The sequence below is a fragment of the Diospyros lotus genome, chromosome 14, assembly GCF_014633365.1.
Source record: "Diospyros lotus cultivar Yz01 chromosome 14, ASM1463336v1, whole genome shotgun sequence".
NCBI lineage: Eukaryota > Viridiplantae > Streptophyta > Magnoliopsida > Ericales > Ebenaceae > Diospyros > Diospyros lotus.
In genome coordinates, this window is record NC_068351.1 from 11,855,370 (window position 1) to 11,880,071 (window position 24,702).

The 24,702-nt window shown below is 37.1% G+C and overlaps 1 protein-coding gene across 4 annotated transcripts in view; it reads right to left on the reverse strand.

Annotated features, from left to right (window-relative positions):
* Positions 1–18,108, reverse strand: part of LOC127790265 (3beta-hydroxysteroid-dehydrogenase/decarboxylase) — a 60,940-nt gene extending 42,832 nt beyond the window's left edge. For 2 of the 4 annotated variants that reach the window (XR_008020744.1, XM_052319644.1), the window contains exons 1-7: positions 17,823–18,108; positions 17,424–17,685; positions 16,924–17,013; positions 16,672–16,805; positions 15,893–16,063; positions 8,020–8,145; positions 894–973 (exon numbers count right to left, since the gene is read on the reverse strand). Coding sequence is in view for 3 of the 4 variants with exons in the window: in XM_052319644.1 (XP_052175604.1) it covers positions 894–973; positions 8,020–8,145; positions 15,893–16,063; positions 16,672–16,805; positions 16,924–17,013; positions 17,424–17,655 (833 nt within the window). In the remaining variant the exon portion in view is untranslated. Of the gene's footprint in view, positions 1–893; positions 974–8,019; positions 8,146–15,892; positions 16,064–16,671; positions 16,806–16,923; positions 17,014–17,423; positions 17,686–17,764 lie in introns of all 4 variants that reach the window. The other 2 variants (XM_052319646.1, XM_052319645.1) reach the window with 2 other exon arrangements.
* Positions 18,109–24,702: the final 6,594 nt, after the last annotated feature.

Here is a 24,702-nt window from a genome sequence, read left to right on the forward strand (position 1 = left end):
ATTAATGGATCTAGATTGATCTGGACTTGATCTTAATGGATCTGGACCAAATCCAGTCCATTTACAGGCCTATTAAAATGTTTGTCATCAACCAAAACCAAAATTAAGGGAGGCCATTGCAAGTAGGCTCAATAGTTTAGGGATGTCTTTGAGAGTATAATTTCAGGACAAAACAAGATATCCATCTCTCATCGTCCTGAAAGGCAAGAATATTTTTGTTGCTATAAAACAACAATAAAAGAATTAAAGGATTCAAGGATCCAATTAGAGTTGTTTTTACCCATATCATGTGCAGTACGCACACATACACATGGACAATAGAAGAGTCGATGTAATCTTAGATATGATGCTTGTTCTTCATCAATACATCCATGTTAAATAGACCGGATAAGTTTACATAAGAAAACCAAATTTTTAGATATGGATCAATAGTTATGATGCATTACTTTATACAGCATCAAGATGGATATGGGTTAAACTATAGCACTTATATGTATGAGAAACTCATCATTTATGGTTTCAGAGCCAAATTATCTTCCACTTTTTCAATGTATGGCAGAACATTTTATGAACCATCATTCTTTTTTCTTGATTTCATCTAGATCTCAAAGTTTGGTTGCACAATAGTGTTAACAATTACTAACTGATTTCCCCTACAAGTTCCTTAGTTAACGCATTAGTCACAGTTGCCAAGTTCCCCAATTAAAAAGGTTTAAGATGTTAACTTCAATCAAAGGTTAAATGCCCAACAAGGTACATAGTAGTCATTGAATTGGTGTGAAATGGTGAAATGTTGAGTTTGGAGATGAAACAACCAAGAGTAAAAGGCCACCTGTAGACAACTGATTCACACAGTGACAATCAAGGGATGAAGGAAAAAAGAACAGGGGTACCTATCATAGCCAAGGCCTTCAAGAACAAGTGACACAAACTCCCAAAACTTGATCGGCTCCCTATTAGTTATAAAAAATGCCTGCAAAACAACATGATACTAAAAATGTCAACAAAAGTACTTTAGAAACAGAAAACCACTGTGTAACTTATAATTGCATAAATAAAGCCTGAATGCCATTTTTCAGGGTAGAATCTGTAGAGCTGCTAGATTCAAATAAACAAAATGTCCAAAGGATGCAAAATAGGGGATAAGTCCATAAAAGTGAGAAATAATGTTATGATAAGAATTGAAAATCAAGTTGTTGCAAGAAAAGATCAATTTAGACATCTCAAATCAATTGATCAAAAAAAATAAAGGAGAAGATTATTGAGAATATTACTCACTGAATTAAGGAATGATAATTAAAGTAGAGAAGTGATTCCAATATTTTATGCTATTGTAACATTCCTTTAAAGCTACAAGAAAAGTTCTATCAGAATATTATAAGACCATATTTGTTGAATGACACTGAATATTACGTAGTTAAATACAAACATATGCAAAATATAAGCGTAAACAGGTAAGAATGTCATAGTGAATGTGTACCATACAAGAAAAGACAGAATTATAAACTAGATTACCTATAATAAAATAAGAATAGCACCTATTGAAAATAAGATCAACGAGATGTGATTAAATAGTTTAAATGTGTGAGAAGAAGACCAATAGACATACCCTTGAGGAAAGTGGATAAAATGAAAAGCATTTGTAGCAAAAGAGCTAGAGGAAGACCAAAAAAACTAATAGAGAACTGTCAGCAGCTGATATGGAATGATTCAATCATTGATTGGTGATTGATTAATTGATGATTGATTGATTGATGATTCAATGATTGATTGGTGATTGATTGATTGATAATTCAATCATTGATTGGTGATTGATTAATTGATGATTGATTGATTGGTGATTGATTATATATGTTTCCTAGATTGATTGACTGTATATATTATTTCCTAAAAGAAAAATTGTATCCTCTAGATTAGATTATGTTTCCTATCTTAGTTGTATCCTAAATTGTATAGATTCTAGGATTCTTTCCTAAAGTTAGTTGTTTCCTATTTTTGTAAAGAAGCTTGTATAAATCAAGCTTTTCTAGTGAATGAAAGGTGAGACAGTAAGGTTATTTTTTTTTTGCAAAACTTAACATGGTATCAGAGCCCTAGGGATTGTTTTTGTTCTACAATTCTCTGGGATCTACAAAGCCTATCCTTACCAGTCTTCCCATCTTTCGTTTTTTCATCTGAATCTTGGCCAAGAGATGTCTTCCATCCAAGAACCTACATCAGATACAGCCAATTCCTGCCATACCTCAGAAGTTCCAATTGCTGGAACTCAAAATGGGACCTTGGGAGGAGAATTGCAGTCTCTCCAGGCAGCCTATCGTTTGAACGGGAAAAACTACCTAAAGTGGTCACAGCTGATCCGGACCTTTCTTAAAGGGAAGGGGAAGCTTAGCCACTTATTAGGAATGGACCCAAAAGAAGGTGATCCAGCGTTCGCAGCATGGGACGAGGAAGATTCCTTGGTAATGTCCTGGCTTTGGAATTCCATGGTTCCAGAGGTTAGTGACACTGTCATGTTTTTTACCACAGCCAAGGATATTTGGGAGGCCATAAACTTGACCTATTCCAAGGTGAAAGATGCAGCCCAAATCTATGAAATACGAGCAAGGGTGGCAGCAACCAAACAAGGCTCGAAGACCATCACGGAGTATGCAAATATGTTGCAAACTCTATGGTAAGAGCTAGATCACTACCAATGTTTGAAGATGAAATGTAGTGAGGATGCTGCACTCCATAAGAGATTTGTTGAAAAGGAGCGGATATATGACTTCTTGGCCAGCCTCAACAGTGAATTTGATGCGGTCAGAGTGCAGATTCTTGGCAAAGAGGATTTACCTTCCTTGAATGAGGTAATCTCCTTAATAAGGGCAGAAGAAGGGAGAAGGGGTGCAATGCTAGAAGCTATCTCCGGTGAGAGTTCTGCCCTAGTGTCTTTAAAAACTCATAATCAAAACAGAGGCCCTAGGGATGAAAGAAACCAGTGGATAGGGATTCTTTATGGTGTACCTTTTGTAAGAAACCTAGGCACACCATAGAGAAGTGCTGGAAGCTCCATGGAAAGCCATCTAGAGGGGGACCAGCAAGGAGTCAAGTACATATAGCAGCAGCCAACAGTTAGCAATTGGAACCGAGAGGATTGGAGCATGGGGGACAGTCTCTTGAACTCAACAAGGCAGAAATTGAAAGACTAAAAAAATTTTTTGGGATCTCTAGACAAAAAGACAGAAAAAGGTAGCTCTCTTGCTCTCACAGGTATTGCTTCCTACACTTTTTCCCTACATGCTTCAGAAACTTTACACCAACATTGTTGGATCCTAGACTCGGGTGCTTCAGACCACATGACATCCCATCCACAATTGTTTACTTCCTATCATCCTTGTCCTAGCTCTAGAAAAATTACAATGGCAGATGGCTCACTCATTACTGTTGCTGGTCAAGGAGATATTCTTCTCAATGATCACCTAACACTCAAGAATGTCCTTCATGTCCCCAAATTATTTGCTAATCTTATATCTGTTCAAAAACTTATTGAGGATACTAATTGCAGTGTATCTTTTTATTCCAATGTCTGTGAGATACAGGAACAGGGCAAGAAGAGGATGATTGGGCTTGCTAGGGCTAAAGAAGGGCTTTATTACCTCGAGGAATCAGTAGGGCCAGACAAGAAGGAGTCTCTTCCTCTTATGTCATGCCTAGCTCAATCCAACGAGGATGAGATGTGGTTACAGCATTATAGAATGGGTCATCCCTCCTTTCTTACTCTCAAATTAATGTTTCCGAATTTAGCTAAAGGTCTGGATTTTAGTCACTTTCATTGTGTTGATTGTGAACTTGCCAAACATAAAAGAGTTTCTTTCCCTCTTTTTAATAAAAGGACTGATTTCCCCTTCTCTTTAATCCATAGTGACATTTGGGGTCCATCAAGTGTTCCCAATATTTCTGAGACAAAATGGTTTGTCTTATTTGTTGATGATTGTACTAGAGTGGTGTGGTTATATTTGTTGAAAGCCAAGTCAGAAGTAAGCCATGTTTTCCCCAATTTTTACAACATGGTTAAGACTCAGTTTGGAGTAAATATAAAGCGGTTTAGATCTGATAATGCTAGAGATTTCTTCAATCACACTCTATCCGCTTTCTTTCAACAAAAAGGTATTATTCACGAGTCTTCTTGTCCTTACACCCCTCAACAAAATGGGGTAGCCGAGAGGAAAAATGGTCATCTTCTAGCTGTTATTCGAGCACTTCTTTTTCACCATAATGTCCCTCAACATTATTGGGGAGAAGCAGCCCTAACTGCCACCACTCTTATCAACAGATTGCCATCTAAAACCCTAGAATCTCAAAGTCTTATTCAACTATTGATGAGTCATTTTCCTGACTTCCATGTGACTGGTAATTGGCAGCCCAAGATATTCGGGTGCACGGCCTATGTTCATATTCCAACAGTCAATAGAGGGAAACTAGATCCTCGTGCCTTAAAATGTGTATTTATTGGATATTCATCTACATAAAAAGGCTATCGTTGCTATCATCCTCCCTCAAAGAAATATTTTGTATCTGCTGATGTTACCTTTGCTGAAAATGAGTCGTACTTCAGATCATCAACTATTTTAGAACAAAATCAAACCTTGATTAATAGGGATTCCTCCTTTCTTCCTGACCCTAATCTGCTATCCTTGAACCCATCTCCTAAACAGAAAGACTCAAAAAACATGACACCTAAGAAAGCTTCACCTTCTACTCCTCAGCCTATGCAAGTATACTCAAGGAGGAATAAAACCGAATCTAGTCCTATGCAAGCTCCTACATCCTCTACAAGTCCTAGTCCTACGGTCTCTACAAGCAGGGATAACACTAACAATCCTGCCATTTCAGAGTCATCACCAGGTATTCCTGCAACCAATTCTCTTGATATGACTCATATGAGCTCTACAAAATCTGCTGAAGCTATTGTCCAACCAGATACCTATGACCTTGATTGGCCCATTGCTCTAAGAAAAGGGAAAAGAACTTGTACCAAGCATCCATTACACCTATTTCTTTCCTTTTCTAAGTTGTCTCCTACCCATAAAGCCTTTCTTACCAGCCTACATACCATCCCTATTCCAAAAAGTTTTTCTGAAGTTATAGGGAATAAGAATTGGAAGGATGCCATGGAAGCTGAGATGACAGCCTTGGAAAAAAATCAGACCTGGGAAGTGGTAAAATTGCCTAAAGGAAAACATCCAGTGGGTTGTAAATGGGTCTATACTGTGAAATATAGGTCTGATGGATCTCTAGATTGGTACAAAACAAGATTGGTTGCCAAGGGATATACACAAGTGTATGGGGTAGACTATTTGGACACTTTTGCACCAGTGGCTAAACTAAATACAGTTAGAGTCCTCCTTTCGTTAGCTGCTAATCTAGGTTGGCCATTGCATCAGTTTGACGTGAAAAATGCATTTTTACATGGAAACCTAGAGGAGGAGGTATATATGGAAATACCACCAGGTTATGAAATAGCCACACAAGGGCCGGTTGTATGCAAACTAAAAAAAGCCCTGCATGGACTGAAATAGTCCCCACGGGCTTGGTTTGGGAGATTCACGAGTGTTATGCTTGGCATGGGGTATAGACAAAGCCAAGGAGACCATACTCTTTTTATTCAACATTCGGCCACAGGGGGAGTAACTGTGTTAATTGTGTATGTAGATGATATTGTTGTTACCGGCAATGACAAAGAAGGGATGACTCAATTAAAGGAGTGCTTGTTAAAGGAGTTTGAAATCAAAGATTTGGGGAGATTAAAATATTTCTTGGGAATAGAGGTGGCTCATTCTAAAGATGGCATATTCATATCTCAGCAAAAATATGTGGTAGACCTTTTAAAGGAGACCAGATTGCTAGGCTGCAAAGCAAGTGACACACCCATTGACCCAAATCATAAGTTGGGAGAAGCTCTAGAAGAAGATAAGGTTGACAAGAGAGTTTACCAAAGGCTAGTTGGAAAGCTGATATATTTGGCCCATACTCGGCCAGATATAGCCTATGCTGTGGGGGTGGTTAGTCAATTCATGCATAACCCAAGGGAAGTCCATCTTAAAGCTGTGTATCGAATACTCCACTATCTAAAAGGAGCACTTAGAAGAGGCATTTTGTTCAAAAAGGGAGAAGCTATGACCCTTGAGGCCTACATAGATGCAGACTATGCAGGCTCTATTGTAGATAGAAGATCTACTTCTGGATATTGTACTATGTTGGGAGGCAATTTGGTAACGTGGAGGAGCAAAAAACAAAATGTGGTGGCTAGGTCAAGTGCTGAGGCAGAATTTCGTTCCATGGCTCTAGGTATGTGTGAATTATTGTGGCTAAAAATTCTTCTAAATGATCTCAAGATTGAGTGGACTACGCCTATGAAGCTCTACTGTGACAACAAATCGGCAATCAGTATCGCACATAATCATGTTCAACATGACAGGACAAAGCACATTGAAGTAGATAGGCACTTTATCAAGGAGAAATTGGATAGTGGGCTGATATGCACACCATACATCTCATCCCAAGATCAGTTAGCAGACATGCTAACTAAGGGCCTGCCTGCACCAGTATTTAACAGGATGATAAGCAAGATTGGGATGCAAGATATACACGCTCAATCTTGAGGGGGAGTGTCAGTAGCTGATATGGAATGATTCAATCATTGATTGGTGATTGATTGATTGATGATTGATTGGTGATTGATTATATATGTTTCCTAGATTGATTAACTGTATATATTATTTCCTAAAAGAAAAATTGTATCCTCTAGATTAGATTATGTTTCCTATCTTGTTTGTATCCTAAATTGTATAGATTCTAGGATTCTTTCCTAAAGTTAGTTGTTTCCTATTTTTGTAAAGAAGCTTGTATAAATCAAACTTTTCTAGTGAATGAAAGGTGAGACAGTAAGGTTATTTTTTTTTTCAAAACTTAACAAGAACTCTTAGACATGACATGAGATATAATGCCCTTGCAGAAGTGGTCATGGATAGTGATGATTGGAAAAGCAAAATCCATATAGCCAACCCCATCTAGTGGGATTAAGGTTTGTGATAATGATGATGACCCAATTTGAAAACCACTCAAAGAACTTTTATTTATTAAATATGAACTTGTTCTTTCATTGTTTAAATTTTTCTCACAACTTGTGAAATAGGTCAAATACAAACTATGTTGCATGAATCTTCTGGACTAGTATGTCATACCAGGGTATGACCTGCAAGACAATGTTCCTTTTCATATATAGAGTATTAAGCCCTCAATATTTCAAAAAAATGACAAGTGAAACCATATGAAACAAACTTTAGGCACTCTGAACAAAATTGTCACTCATAGCATATCTGATATCTTAGATGGTATAGATTTTGATATCTTGAACAAAATTGTTAATATCTGTACTCTCACTCACACCACATCTGAGAAAGGAAATGGTCTTCCTATCCAAATGCCTTTATTGTTCATGGAAAACTCAAATTTGAAGTATTACCGCTGTGAAGCTTAGATGACAATATATATCGGCAGTATAGGTTTTCTTTTTCCTTTTTTTATGGGTAAAGTAACTGCCACTTGGTAGTGGGAGGATAATTCCTATGGTAAAGCAAGCATACTGATAGTGAAAAGTTTACTGCTTCAAAGAGAAATATGGTGTGGAAACAGAAATGTGCATTGGAACCATCATCTACTACAAAGCAACTGTTGCAAGAGCTCAGCCTGCTGGCAAGTTTGTACCAGTAGTAGAATGTATAGAACAAAAATAACCAAATTTTCATGTGCATTACCGAGAATGAGCTGAGAGAATTACCCGCAAATGATAAAATATTCATGTCTACACTAAAATTCCCTGCCATGGGTTCATTTTTGCTGTTGAAAATGGCATCACATTTACACAAGACGCATTGATAAAGATTTGTCTTTATTTTTAATGGATTGCCTTAGTTATCACAGAACAAACAAAAATAAAACTAAAAAGAAAAAAAGGGAGAAAATTAGCACAGATATTACCTCCCCCGCAGCTCTCTCTGCAACTGTGCCTCCTGATGCAAGAGCTCGTTCCGCACATATATGAGCATGTGCCACATTTTCAACATAAGTAAAATCGTACATGTTATTCCCATCACCAATTAGAAACTGCACAATGTAAAAAGAAAAACAAAGGAAATGTTAAACTCTTGTCCACTCTCTCTCCCTCTCCATTTTCTTAATCTCAGTACTCATGTCCCAATTAGGAGTATCTTATTTTACAAAGGTTCAAACTCAAGCGCACAACTAACACCAAATGAGAAATAAGATGTCATGTACTAACAGATTGTAGCACTTTACAAGTGAGGGTAGTTATAGCTGATGCGACTTGTACTTAGAGGAGGCTATATTCAGTTGTATTTTTTCTCAGTTTTGGTGGGATTGAGGCACGGGGAATCAGTATATAATGAACTGATCCTACCTGCCTAGAGGATCAGGAAATTCAATTGAAGTATTCTGAATCTCTCTCTCTCTCTCAATCCTTCTCCATTTCCCTCTCTATTTCTCTTAATTCTTCCCTGAAACCTCTCGGATCATCATCCGATTGGTGAGAATTCAATGTCAAATCGGAGATCTAATAGTTTTGATATCAGAGCTCAACCTTGGTTGATGCAATCCCTGCAGAGTTCCTCAATGGCGGAAGGATCTCAAATGAAGAATTTAGAGTCGCAACTACAACAATTCAATTCAATTCAACGGTCTTAGATTTGCAAGCTCAAGTCGAATTGTTGGAGATTGGATCTACCAGGAATCACGAGGCGATCATGGCAATTGATAGGAAGATGGACAGTTCTATGGACGGATTGGAAAGGAGGCTGGATGGAGCTATCTCACAGATTTGAGATGAGGTGGGAAACCAGAATCAGGATGAGCTCCAAAATTTCATGGTGATGTTCACCCGACAAAATCAGGTAAGGATTTAACCCGACTTCCCTCCCAGGGAAAGGACGGATCCTATCTTACCTAGGCATGGGTGAATAATAGGATTGTCGACACCTCTGAAATTGAGGTGGATCCGGCAGAAACATAGGAGAATGTTGTAGAACGAAGGCAGGAGGGACCGACTTTCCCTAATCAGCCAAGGTTTCTGATGCCTAAATTGGAGATCCCAATGTTTGCTAGGATCAATCCAAGATGGTGGGTGAGGAGGTGCAAAAGGATGTTCAATTGGTATAATGTGCCAGAGAGACACAAGGTGGCTCTAGCAACTGCCTATTTCAATGATACTGGAGATGCATGGTACCAAGGTTGGTTGAAGGTAAGGAGGAGTGTCCGTGGGATGAATTTGTAGAGAAGTTGTGTGAAAGATTTGGTGATTGAAACAGGATGGATGTAGTAGAAGAATTCAACAAGCTTAAGCAAGAGGGGGGAAGGGGTGTACAGTCCTATCAACTCCGATTTGAGGAGTTAAAATCACTCATGCTCAATTTCAATCCTCATCTTTCTAAAGCGTACTTCGTCTCTAGCTTTGTGAGTAAGATAACTGAGGAGTTAAGGCTCATGGTGAAGATGCTACAACCTGGTACGGTAGAACAAGCAGTCAAGAGTGCCAGGCTGCAAGAGTTAACGGTGGAGGCAATAATAAAGAAACAAAGACAGTAGTCTAAGGGGATGATCATTAGTACCACATCACAAGGAAGTAAAGGGTATGACAAGGAGATAGTTAAAGTGAATCATGGAGCTAAGGGTTTGACGATTCCCACCTCTACCAATCCTACATCAGCATAGGGAGGAAGGGTTATAGAACAAAGGAGACAAATAGGGATATGCTTCAAGTGTGGGGACAAATATTTCCCTGGACACCAATGCAAGAGCCAATTGCTCTTGCTTGAAAAGGAGGATAGGATAGTAGTAGAGGAAGAGGAAGCAATTGAGTCAGTGGAATTGGAAGGGGAGGACAATGGGGAGATCTCCCTACATGCTCTAAGGGGGTTAACCAACAACAAGATAATCAAAGTTGAAGGGAAAGTACAGGGTTGCAGCCTCATGATTTTGATTGACATAGGGAGTACCCACAATTTCTTAGATGAAGAGATAGCCAAGAAATTGAACTATTGACTCACAGGCACCCAACCCTTCACTCAAGACTGTAGCTAATGGCAACAAGGTCCTGAGTAAGTCGACCTATGCAAGCTTTTGCTGAGAGATGCAAAGGGAGGCATTCAAGTTGATCTAAGGCTTCTAAAATTGGGGGGTTATGATATGGTATTGGGTGTGGATTGGATGAAACATGTAAGTCCTATAAGCTTCGATTTCAATAAGATGGAGGTAACATTTGAGAAAGAAGGTAAGAAACTGACACTCACTGGCAATAAGGAGATAGGGGCTTGTAAGATGATTGCGGGAAAGAAACTCCAAAAGATCTTCAAAAGCAAATGGGCCTAAGTTGCCCAACTATTCTCAATTCAAGCCACGGATGGTTCAGAAGAGAGTTTGGGACAAGAAGGAGAATTCATGTTGGCTGTAAGCACTCAAAGTCAAAACAGTTTGGAGGTACACCAACTAAACCTACTTCATATACTATTGGTAGAATTTGAGGATCTCTTTGTAAAGCCTAAGTCCCTTCCACCTAACCGATCATTTGACCACTCTATCAACCTCAAACCCAATTCTGAACCTATTAATATATTCTGAACCTATTAATATAAGATCCTACCGCTATCCACCAACCCAAAAGACCGAGATTGAAAAGATGGTTGAGGAAATGCTACACAAATCTATAATTAGACCCAGCCAAAACCGTTATGCATCCCCTATATTACTTGTCAAGAAGAAAGACGGATCGTGGCACTTTTGCGTTGACTACTGTTAACTAAACGCCCTAACCATTAAAGATAAATTCTCAATACCCATCATTGAAGACTTGCTAGATGAATTAAAAGATGCCATCGTCTTCTCCAAGCTAGACCTACATTCTAGTTATCACCAAATCTGAATGAAACTCGAAGACATACCCACGACAACATCCAGAACACACCATGGCCACTATGAGTTCTTGGGGATGCCATTTGGGCTCACCAATGCCCCCACCACATTTCAATCCTTAATGAACCAAGTCTTTGAACCATTCCTACAAAATTTTATCTTGGTTTTCTTTGATGATATACTTGTTTATAGCCAAACTTTCAACCAACACCTAAAAGCCATCTAAGGACTACATTTGAGATTCTCTGGTTTAACCGACTGTATATCAAGAGGTCGAAGTTTGCTTTCGACCAAGGGCAAGTGGAGTACCTGGGACACATTATTTCTGGTGCAAGGGTGAGCACGAATCCAAGGAAGGTAGCAACAATGGCTACATGGTCGAGACCCACTAACATTAAGGCATTAAGAGGATTCCCGGGGCTAACAAGATATTACAGGAGATTTGTGAAACACTATGGGATAAGAAGCAGGCCCTTAATCGAGTTGTTAAAGAAGGATGGGTTTAAGTGGGGTCTGAAAGTTGAGACAGCCTTTGTGTAGTTGAAGAAGGCTATGAGTGAGGCACCAGTTATGGGGTTACCGAACTTCAGTAAGCCCTTCACTTTGGAGACCAATGCTTGTAGCATGGGAATTGGGGCAGTCCTAATGCAGAAGGGAAGGCCTTTGTCATACCTTAGCCAAGCATTAGCCCCCAGGCACCTTGGGTTGAGTATTTACAAGAAGGAACTACTAGTTGTCCTAATGATCGTGGAGAAATGGAGGCATTACATAGGAGGCCAATTCATAATTAAAATGGACCATGAGAGTTCAAAATTTCTACTGTAACAGAGAATCCACACGCATTTACAGAAGAAAGGTATGACTAAACTAATGGGCTTGGATTATGGTATACAGTACAAGAAGAGAAGGGAGAATATGGCAGTCAATGCCTTATCAAGATTCCATGAAGAGGGATCATCGGCAGCTATCACAACCATAACCCCTTATTGGTATCAAGAAGTGGTGGCAAGTTATGAAGGAGATGTGAAGGCTAAGGAATTGTTGGAACAATTGGTATTGGATCTTGATGGAAGGCTAGGGTCACTAACAAAAAGGGTAATCAAATATCATGGGAGGCTAATGATTGGTGATAGTGAGCCACTTAAGAAGAAAATATTGCAGTCCTTCCATGAATCCCCCTTGGGAGGACACTCGGGAATTCAAAACAACTATCATAAGGTTAAATAGCTTTTCTATTGGCCTCAACTCAAGAAGTTTGTGATGAAATTTTTCGTGGCATGTGACAGTGTAAGAGGTGCGAACATGAGACTATAGCCTATTTAGGGTTGTTATAGCCCCTAGTTACACCTGCATTAGTGTATCCATGGATTTCATAGAAGGGTTACCTAAATCTGAGAGCAAGGATTGCATCATGGTAGTGGTTGACCGACTCATGAAGTTTGCACACTTCTTGAGCCTCACACACCCCTACACAGCCCAAGAAGTGGCAAGGATGTTTTCAAATCAAGTGGTGAAGTTACATAGGACCCCCCCAATCCATAATATCTAATCAAGACAAGATATTTACCAGCTTGCTATGGCAGGAATTGATGAAGTCATTGGTAGTTAAACTAAACATGTCTACATCCTATCAGCCACAAACAAACGAGCAAACAGAGAGGGTGAATTAGTGTTTGGAAACTTACTTGCGGTGCCTTTGTTTCCTTTATCCTAAGGGTTGGCACAAGTGGATATCACTCGCACAATGATGGTACAATTCCAGCCACCACAGCTCCATCAAAATGTAACCATTTGAAGCCTTATTTGGATACAAACCCCCACTGCTACCTGTCTTGGGGGAGCATACCACAATGGCTACAGTTAAATCATACCTCGAGCAGAGGCATCAGGTTATACAACAACTAAAAAGGGAGTTGGTGATGGCTCAGAATCACATGAAGCAATTCGCAGACCAAAGGAGGAGCGAAAAAGAATTCACAGTGGGGGACGAAGTCTACCTAAGGCTAAGGCACTCACACAAGGGCAGGTGTCTAAGTTGAGCCCGTGGTACTATGGGCCCTTCCCAATCCTAGCCAGAGTAGGAGAGGTGGCTTACAAGCTTCAATTACCCGAGGATTCACAAATTCAACGGTCTTTCATGTGTCTCTACTAATAAAGAGATCAGTGGGGGTGCAACAAGTGAATCCGACTTTGCCCAACTCACTAAGGAAGCTGCCTCTACTATGGAGACGAGAGCTATAGTGGACAGAAGGGTCTTATACAAGCATGGGGCACCTATCATGCAAGTGCTAGTGAAGTGGTCCAACCTTCATCCAGAGAATAACACATGAGAGTATTTGCCCAACTTATTCAAACAATTCCCGCAAGCTGCCAGCCTCCTTAGCATTTCTTGAGGACAGGAAATTTTTCAAGGAGAAGGGAATTTGTCATGTATTAACAGATTGTAGCACTTTACACGTGAGGGTAGTTATAGCTGATGTGACTTGTACTTAGAGGAGGCTACATTCAGTTGTACTTTTTCTCGATTTTGGCGGGATTGAGGCACAGGGAATCAGTATATAATGAATTGATCCTCCCCGCCTAAAGGATTAGGAAATTCAATTAAAGTATTCTGAATTTCTCCCTCACAAATTCTCTCTCTCTCTCTCTCTCTCTCTCTCTCTCTCTCTCCCCTTCTCCATTTCCCTCTCTATTTCTCTTAATTCTTCCCCGAAACCCCTCGGATCATCATCCGATTGGTGAGAATTCAGTGTCAAATCGAAGATCTGACATAAGATCATTAAAACAAATAAATTATAAATATTTTTTTCTAATATATACCCCGAATAGAAAATGGTCAATAAATGTTTCACAAACAAGTAAAAGATCAACAAAAAGATATTTCCAAGAAAAGGAAACCAATATGTATTCTATAGTTAATCATTTATTCAGCTAAAAAAATATTACTAATGAACCAATCCACTAAAAGATTAAATGTGAGATTCACTTTTGCCTAATGAAAGATAATTCATTTAATAACAAAAACTAATTTGGGTAATTAACAGATGCACATTATGGTACAAAAACCTTTAAACTCTCCATTAGAAAAAACTACATCATCCACGTCATGGTAACACATGGGTATTGAAAATCTAGAATATCTTGGATTAAGATAATTAAAAGGAATGGCATGTTGAGGTTTAGTCAAGATTATGGCTCTTTACTGAGTGGAATGGAGAAAAAAGATACAAGTAGCTGACTCCAATACTTGCTGAAGGCAGAAATCATATGACAACTGCAAAGAATTAGCAGGTGAACCATGGTATCCACAATGAGAAAAGGATGAAGGAACGAAGAAGAATGTTGCTAAGAAAATATTAAGACAAACAAGAAATTTCTAGGAGAAATGCTAGTCTACAAAGAGAATTTCATTGTCACATGACAACATATAAGAAAGCAAGAAAAAAGATAATAAAATGCACCATGACAAAAAGAAGAATGTAAAAAAAAAAAAAAAAGGAAAAAGAGTAGGTCATGAGAATAAGATAGAGGAGCACGCTAAAATTAGAAATCACAAGAAACAAAGAACATAGTCACCAGAGAAATAAGCAAATTGGTCAGAGACTCTGGCCAAACATGACACAGATTGACAACTAGGCATAAATTTATATCCCAATGTAATGAGAGATTCCACATAGCAGACACACAAACAGTTGCCACACCTTCAATCTAGGATATGATCACAGCAGGGGCATGGCCAACTATCAAATAATATTAGGCATTCTGAATGAGAAATACAACAAGCTAAGTTAAATATCTATATCTTGAAATGAAAAGTTAAAAATGATGAATCTCCAAAAACGTATAACAAATGCACTAGCAACTTAATTTCTTGCTACATTATTTAGTGATCTTTATTGCTAAATAATTTTATTACGTTAGAAGTAGCCAATTCCAAATTGATGATCGTCAGGCAAACAACATTTTTTGTCCAGAAATGTTTCTACATTTCAGAGTGTGACAGCATGCCTAAGAGGATAAGAATGTAAGATGAAAATTGTTCATATTAAAAGACTTACCACATGCTTCAAATTGGAGAGTTTGTGAAATGGCCATGCAGCTGAAGCAACCAAAATTATGCAATTTGAATTACAATTAGAAAATTTTTAGGATATAGCTTCAAGTGACTGAAGAAACATCAGTGTCTAATGCATATCAACATGGCTCCTACCTAAAAGTGTCCATCACTGCTAAGCATGAGTAGCTGAAACAGAACCATTCTTGTGTTTTCAGGATCTATTTTTTAAATTCAAAGACGTACTACATATTCCTGATTATTATATACCTCCATATGCATATAGAGACAGTTAAAGGGGGTTGGAACTGAAAATTTAGGTCATAAAAGTTAATTGCAACACCTCTTTCCATGCAGACCACTCTGGTCTTTTCCTTTTTCTTTTCTTGCTCTCTATTTTTTCTTTTCTAAAGAAGCTTATGGGAAATCTGGGCAAAAGAATTAGTTGGTTCATGTTGTTGACATCCTAAGAATGGTGTAACACCAATAATTCCCAAAAACAACAAATGTGTTTCTTTTTCGGACTTTGGCTTGTAAAATAGGTACATTTTTACTTGCCAAAAAAAAATAAATAAATTGTGTTCACAGAAAGAACTAATTTATGCAGGACAAATACATGATAAAACTTGAACTCATAATATCGTTACACTATTACTTGACAGAAAAGACAAGAGCTAGTTGATTGTGCTGTTCACATAAAAGAGCTAATTTATGCAGGACAAATACACTATATTTCACATGCCCTGAGTGCAAGAAATATGTATACATCAAGCCATATATTTATGTACAAAGGTCTGTATTATGTTTTGCCTAGTTATCCACCAAATGGTCCTAGAACATTGTAATAGAATACAAAGGGCAGTGATTACAATTTACCTTCAATTTGCCTGCCCTAGCAGCAGACACCAAAGATGGAACAAGTAATTTGTCACCAGGACCAAAAATGCTGCTGGGGCGGATGCAACAAGTTAAAAGCCCATTCCTACCATTTGATTTGATGACCAGTGCTTCTCCTTCAGCTTTGGTAGCAGAATATGAATCGTTGTGCTGGAATAATGCAGATAGTTATTTTTTAATAAACATTAAGTGATAATGGATATGCAAAATAGGAGCTGGAAAAGAAAAAAAAAAGTAGTTTTAAAGGATACGAAGATGGAAATAAAGGAGCTTTTGAGAATGAACTAGCTTTTTTCTTCTGTTTTGCATATATAACAAATACAAGCTCTGGATGAGCAGATGGGAGTGTTGAAAATGGAGAGAAAAACATATCATGAAGAGGGTGAGCAACAGTTGACTAGCAACTTCCCTATAAGCAGAAAATGAGATGACCAACTGGTGAGAAACTAGAGCACCTTTTATTCTGAGGAAAAAAAAATTTCATGGAAGCAAGTAATAAAGCATGCTGTCTCAAAAAGTAAGAATTGTCCGAATCTTGAATTGATTGGCTGAAGATGGAAAAAAAATTCAAGTCCCAAAAAACCAATAATGCTTTTTGATTTACAATATTAAAAGAAATGAAGTTATAGAAGGGAGAGAAAAAAAAAAAAAAAAAAAGATAAGTTTGTATAACTAATTATCACATTCAACTTTTCATAAAGTTGACTTCCATATATGAAAAAGAGAATTTTGTAGAGATATTCTGATTCAGGCAATACCTTAGCTGGATATGCCAATGATTCATCGCCATTAAAAATTCCGTGAACTCCATCAAAAACCACACTAGCAGAGCTGGTATATATAAGTCTCTTAATTTTGAGTTCTATACAAGCATCAATTATATTCCTTGTTCCTGCAGGTCAGAATTAGCAAAACCTTTATCCATGTTCACCCATGGACACATGTAATGCAGAGATCCTAGACTATAAAGTTTAGGTCTTCTGGTACACTCCCCTTGGGTGACATTTTACCTTTCACATTAACTGAATGATGGAGCTCATGGTTGTTGATGGATGAATCAGGAGCAGCCATGTGGAAAACAACATCAGCTCCGTCGCAAGCTGCAGAACACAAATAACAAGTGAGATATAGTCAACTGCAAATATATGAAACTATTAGTGGATAGTTCGTTTTAATTTGAAAACTTATGGAACTTAAAAAATATGTTTGAACTTGACTTGGCCATCTTTGGAGTTAACATCAAACAAATTTTAATCACTGAGTTAGGTGAAAAACTTAAACAAGTTCCAAGAGAAGTTGAAGTTTAGCTATATTGCATTCAGAGCTAAATCCTGAGAGAGCTTTCTTAACAAGGCAAATCTAGTTCGAGTTCAAATGGCTTGTTTCTTGATTTGATAGTCATAGTCATTTATCAAACAACTACTTTCCAGATCTCTAAAACTTTAGTCATCCACAATGGACAGAATTGAACTTGCGAAGGTAGTGGGGAAAATGAATCAAAGTAGATGACCTTTAAGCACTTGGGACTTGTCACGGAGATCGGCGGACACGTACTGAGCCCGGCCGGACCTCAAAGCTTCGCCAAGGATTCCCTTCTCTTCGGCGGGATCAAGTTTGATTGAAGGACCTAAATCAACAATACGAACCGAGTACATGTCGTACCGGATGAGCATTTCCACCAAATGCCTCGCAGAAAAGCCTCTGCCCCCAGTCACCACGCACCATAACTCTTCTTCTCCCATCTCTCTTCACACACAAAACCCTAAACAATCCTGCACAGATAATACATTGCCATTGACATTAAGAACTTAAACGTAGAGAAATTGAATTGAAATCTAGAGCAATGCGGACAGATTATTGAAGATATCAAGCCGCTTTTTGTTCTTATAAATATGAGTTCCTTGTTTGCCTTGTGCCTTGGAGAGCTGTCTTCTACTTCGGCGCACTATAGATGATGATCCGAACGGAGAGATGGAGCTGTCGCCTGAAGCAGTATAAGTTGTACTGGCACGGGCGAGCACTTGGAAGAATTTGGACCGTTGGACGAGCGAAGCAACTTGATTAAAGGTTCGGCCTATCTGTAGAACCTCGGAGCCGGAGAGGCGGCGACCGGAAAAGTGATGGTAGGTTCTTTCTCTTTCTCCCTTGGTGGCGTCCAATTCCCTGCTCCCGGCCCTAACCCACGCAATATCCAATTCTTAGACCTTCCACTTCAACCATATGATTCAGGAGGAAATTATGATTTTTTTTTTTACATAATTTGTATATACAAAATTATATTTTACAAACTTTGAATGATATTAATGTTTATAAAAAATGCCATTTATTAAAATAAAATTACTGATAGATATAATTAAATTAATTTGGTCTATGAAACAAAATGTTCATTGTCCACAAATGTGAGATAAGGAAAGGTGAAGAAAATAAATATTAAAAAGTGTAATTTAATGTTATTTTATCAAATTTTATCTTTTTATACTCTAATTACGGTGAGATTAATGATTGTTAAAAGACCTTATACGATAAATAATATAATTTAAATTTATATATACCTTAATTAAAAACAATTTAAATATTCAATATACTCTTTCCTCTATTGAATCGTGTATATAATATTTAAATCACATTAATTATTTATGAATTATATTGGCTATATTATTAGCAAATGGCATAACAATGTGTTGATCTAAATATATAAATTAATTTATAATTTTAAAATAAAATTTAAATATGTTATGATCAGTAAATTCATTTTTTTAAATTATAGTCAATATTTTAAAATAATAATAATAATAGGTATTGAGTGTTATCTTTTATATCTATGGCAATCTATTAATAATTATTTGGTTTGAATGCTTATAAAATAATAATAATAAAATAAAAAATAATTATTTTTACATTAATAAAACTTTAAATTTATTTTAACGCAACAAATTAATTTGAATAACAAAAATGAGAAAATAGACAAAGTGTTCAACTAAATGAACTTAATGTAATTTATTGAAGCTAATCACCTAAATTAATTTTAAGTTTATTCAAACAATATTAAAATTCATAAATTTTTTGAAGCGTATTTTACTTATTTATTTAAAGTTCTTAAAATAATTTTTAAATTTATGAAACTGTAAAAGTTCCATTAAAATTTTTCAAACCTTACGAATTTCTCTCTATTATTTAATAAATATTTACTTTAATAATGGAGCTAAAAGGTAAAAGAGCATTAGTTCAAATAATTTTAGTGTAATTTAAAGATAAACTTAAGATGAATATTAATTTTAATAAAAAAAACCCAATTGGGCTTAATTTAGGGGCCCATCTTTTATTTAGGCTACAACTAGGTCATTACCCCGTTTTATTTATTTGGGCTCCCCTAAAGCCCACTTTTAAGTTAATTTCCCACTCAATCAATTTATGATCAAATTGAGCGCAAAGTTTTCTCACCCAAAATAACTCATCTTGGGTACTAAATAGAGGTTAAAACCACCTATTAGAAGGCTAATCAATTTTGCTCATTTTGTGGTTAAATTTAACCCAATTTCTAATAATTATGGTCCATACTCTTAAATGTATTTCAAGCTAGTGATCGTATCATGTGAGTGATCTATTGGCCATTGTCTAAGTTTTAAAAGGCCTCAAATGTCTTCAAATAATTGAAAACAAAAATTGAAGTGTAATTTGTCATATACCATACTCATTTTTATATCATTTTCATCCTTAAAAACATGCTTACGGTCAAGGTCGTTAAATTTAGGTTTTTAAGTGGGATCCAAAAAAGATCCATAAAATCGAATCGTAAAATCATAATATTTTAGAGATAATTAAAAATCTCCTTTAATTTTTGTAAATATATGTTTATAATAACATAATTTTTTAGAAAATAAATTAATATTATTTAATAACTTGATTATTCCTTATTATAGCTCAAAATATGATGTTTCTAAAATATAGTTCAAAAATTAATAGGTTGGTGTAGGCAACTTGTAGGCAAAATATAGGTAATTTATAAGTAAAATATAACTTAAAATTTTTTGAAGGAGACTTCTAACGTCTTCCATCATATTTAAGTTATAATTTTTACTTGATTTAACATTAATTAAATCAAGTAAAATCTCGATTTGGCATTGGGTGGTCCATTAATTTATTACTTATTTGTCTTGATTTAATTTTGTAATTAATGTCAAATCAAGTAAAAATTGTAATTTAAATAAAGTACATTAGAACTTATGTAATCAATGTTAAATCAAGTTCTAATTTAAAGGTAAAATATAGTAATTTGTAACATAAGTTGCAGTGTCAAATGTTATGTGACATTCAAATATTATAAACATCCTCTAAATTGTAACCTAAATAAATAGAGGTATTTGAATTATAAAATCGTTTTGAGATATCTGAAGCATAAAATCGTGCACGTAAAATCGAGATTTTATAAAAGTTTACCTCAAATTAAATTTTACATGGGATTTGAATCATTTGAGGGATTTTTGAAGCATAAAATCATACACATAAAATTAAAATTTTAATTATAATACTTACCATTACTAATATTTAAACCACGTCATAAAACTTAATTAATCACCCATTATAACCAATTTAGCCACTATCTTTCCCTTCATATTTGCCTCTTCGGTCCATAATCCCTCCTGGCCAAATTCCCCAGGAGCAACTTAGCTATTTGTTTGATCTCAAAGCATAAATTCATAGTGGCAATATGTATATATCTTTGGATTATCGTGGTCAAAAAATAATTGGTTTCCTAATTGAAAAACCCTTTCTCATTCAAATTAAACATAAAAATTTCTAAAGTAAAATATGTATGACGTGATTGGAACTTTGATTTAAATCTAATTTTGAGGGTTAAGGTTAATTTAGGGTAAACTTAATTCCATTAACTGAATACAAAAGTTGTGGGGGTGATGTTTAGGGGTATCACTACAACAAAAATGATTTATTGAAGCGTATTTTTTAGGATATTTTTTAGAAAATGTCATCTAAAATACCAATTTAAGGTACAATCTAAAAAAGTGTCCCAATACAATAACTTTATTGAGACACAACAATTAAGTACCTTATAAAATACTATTTTAAGACATAATTTAAAGAAGTATCCCAATAAAACAATTCTAATGATGCAAGATAATGAAATGCCCTAATAGACACAAATCTGTAAATCCAATAGGGAAGAACTTTTTAAATGACCCATTAAAATAATTATAACAAGACACTCCGATGAAGTGATCTAATAGACAAATCTTAAGTGCCCCAATAGAATAATTCTAATGAAACTTAAATATACTATAAAATAAAAATATGCACATATATTAATAAGATGATGTGTAGATTAAGTAGTCATGCGTGTGTAAGAAGAATGAAAGGTTCAACGTTCGAGTCGAGAGAGAAGTAAGTTAGAGTTAAGAAAAGACCTTGTGGGGATATGAAAAATAAATTTATAGTAATTTTTAAAATATTTTTAAGTGTCGTAACAAATTTAAATTTATAGTTATTTTTGAGACATTTGTAAGTGTCTCGATACGTTTTTGAAACATAATTACACGCGACATTATTATTAGTGCCTTAATAGTTAAAATGTCCAATAAACTATCTATTAAAATATTTTTAAATACCTATTAATCCAATATTTATTGTAATGGATTTACAAATTGCCTAGACTGGATCAAGACTATAAATATTCCAGAATTAAGATTGAAGATTGGACTATTTACATAGCAGACTAAATCGAACTGACTTGGTGTGTAATATCCCAACATTAATAAAAGTGTAAATTAAGTTTAATTAAATAATTAATATGATATAATTTTGTGTGGTTGTGTGCAGGTGCGTGGAAGCTGTGGAATGGCCAGTGGCCATATTTTTCAAAGTGAGCAGAGAAGAGACAGGGGGAGGGGCAGAGAGTGAGCAGAGAGTGAGAGAATGAGATCGGGTGAGGGAGAGAGTTTAGCAGTGAGAGAGAGAAAGAGAGGGAGAAAGGGGGGGTGGCTGCCATGGGAGCTGGCTGAGAGCTCGGCCATGGCAGCCGAGCAAGCAACCAGCAGCGACGGTGGTCGCTGGTGCAGGCGAGGAAGAAGGCGCAGGGAAGAGGAAGAAAGGAAGAAGAAGGAGAAGAAGAAGAAGAAGAAGAAGAAGAGGAAGAAAGAAGGAAGGAAGAAGAAGAAGAAGGAGAGAGAGAAGAAGAAGAAGGCGCGCAGGAGCAGTGCGCGGGAGAAAGAAGAAGAAGAAGAAGAAGAGGAAAAGAAAAGAAGAAATGGAAGAAAAGGAAAATGAGGAAAAATAATAGGATTTTGGGATTTTTCGGCATGGGAAGTGATCAGGTACGTGGGTAAAAATTAATAGAAGCATGTTATATTTTAATTATAATTTTTCGCGATTAAAATTAATTAATTTGGGTCCCGATTGTGTTATTTGCTAGAAAATGATTTAATTTGCATCGGGAGCTCGAAAGAGACAGGAATCAGCCGATTTCAGGCAAGTTCCTAATCCTTTCCTCGTATTCTTTAATTCCCGTGAGAAACCCTGTGATTTCTCGTATTTTATACCCTCCCTTCGTCTGTTTCGACTCGTTTATTAATTATGGAATTTTGAGTCGTTGATTTAAATTTAATTTATTAAGCTGGCTTCGAGGATTTTATTAGCGTGATTTAATTTAAAATAAATATGAGACTCGTTGAGATATTAATTGTGGTGCGCTTACGTGGGATTTTAGACGGCTAAATTAATTATATTACACGGTAGATTTATTTAATTAAAGCTGCGATTTTATTTATTATCAGGAAACGTTTTACTTAACAGCGGGTGCGCAAGAAAAGCAAGGAGCGGCCGTGTAAAGGCAAGTTCTTAACCCTCTCTTCCTGATCTTTAATTCCCGTGGAAGACCCCGTAATTTCCTGTATTTTATCACCTCCCTTACTTTAATTCGGCACCTTGCCTTATTGGTTGAACTATTATTCATTTGTTTTAATTTAAATTAAATCCGAGGCTTCTATAATTTTATTCGTTGTGAGCCTACGGGGGTTTGTACCACCCCTATTCCTTTCGGGAATGATGCTGAACCAGTTTGGGGACTAGGTTCCTAGACGTGAGGGTTTATTTACGATTTTATTGGGTTGACTTACAGTTTTTCTCAGATTTATTTATGGTTCGGTTAGAGCTATCGAGCAGTAGGGCAGGGGTCGATTGTTGGTGACGCTGGGGTAGACTATTGTACGGCCTTGATGTGGACCGTCGGGTGGACACCCCTAGTCACTGGCCGTTGACCGGTGCCGGGCACTGCTGACTAGCTCTACCGGTATGTGATTTACTGCGTGATTAGATACATTGTATTACTGTTCATGATTTGATATGCACATGGGTACGGGATGCATATTGGGATATCCATTTATTGAGAATGCTTGGACACGGACATTCTAGTTTGGTTAGGTTGCATCCACCGCGAGCATATGCATGGCGTGTGGTTTACTATGTGGGCGGAGCATGGCCTGATGCCTGGATGTATGGGCGCCTTGTATCACGTTGATGCTCACTACGCCATTGCATTTTTATGTGCATTGCATGGATACTAGTAGTATTTAGTTCTCGGACGGGAGTACCGTTCCGAGGGAGCCTATGGCTTGGTTGTCGGGAGTACCGACGGATACAGGTGACGGGAGTACCGGCCTGGGACAGCGCGCGCAGGTTTGTGGAGACATTTGTTGCCTTTCAGGGCAGCGGCAGGTTGGTATGGGACTTGGGTGCCAAGTGTCTTATGTGGGCCCCAAGGACCGGTATGTGCTTTTATTTTATGATGCTATTGAGCTGTTGTGTTGTAGCGTCTCATGGCTTGTGTGTGCCTGGGGGTTTATTCTCGGGTGAGATTTCTGATTTTGTGTAGCCTTCAGCCTTTTCTTCCTTATGCTTGCTGAGTCTCTCGACTCACCTTGCTTTCCATCATTCCAGGTAGTGGCGGCGTGGGCCATAGCAAGGGAGTCAGCTTTAACGGCAGAGTCGGTGTGGTGTACAGGCAGTCTCGTCAATCCCTATCCACTCTGATGTCTAAGTAGAATTTGCTCTATTATTTCGTACTGTGCCAGGTGTTTTCTCGAGTCTTGTGTATGTCGGCACAGGAGTTTGTGTTTATTTATTTATCTTGTGACCGCTGTGTTAGCGGGGTACCCATAGTGCATGTATGTCTTGAGCTTTGCTTCCGCTGTTCTTATTTTTTTTGTGTATGCATGCCGGGGTGGTCTTTGTCTGGTGTCTCATTCTTTTCTCCTCCCGTAGGCGCTCCCGTTCGGGTAGTCCGGGTGCTTGGGATATCCGGGCGGGGGTGCTTACATGGTGTGAATCAGTCCAACCTTGTAAATTTGTTGTCTTTTCTTAGATATGAATTTGATATAGACACACAAGGCCCAAGCAATGACAAGGAGCCAGCTCAAGCATGCAGGCAATAGCAATCAAGGGGAACACAAGTCAAGTGAGGTGATCGATAGGCAATGAAGACAATACAGCAGGTGAGCGTGGTGCAACTATGTAGGGCACAACTGACAGTGGTGGGCTAGTAGCCATTTTTTTTATTATTATTGCCTACTAGCATAAGTTGACAGAAAACACAAAAACGATCGGACCATCTCATTGGTATCTTTTAAATTATATTTTTAAATATATTATAAATAAAAAAATATCTCGTACCTTTCATCATTTTGAGTAAGAGATATTTTAATTATGTGTCTCACCATTTCACGTCGTCTCATCATCTTAAGTGAAGAGGTTTTAGGTAAGAGGTATTTTAGATATTTTAA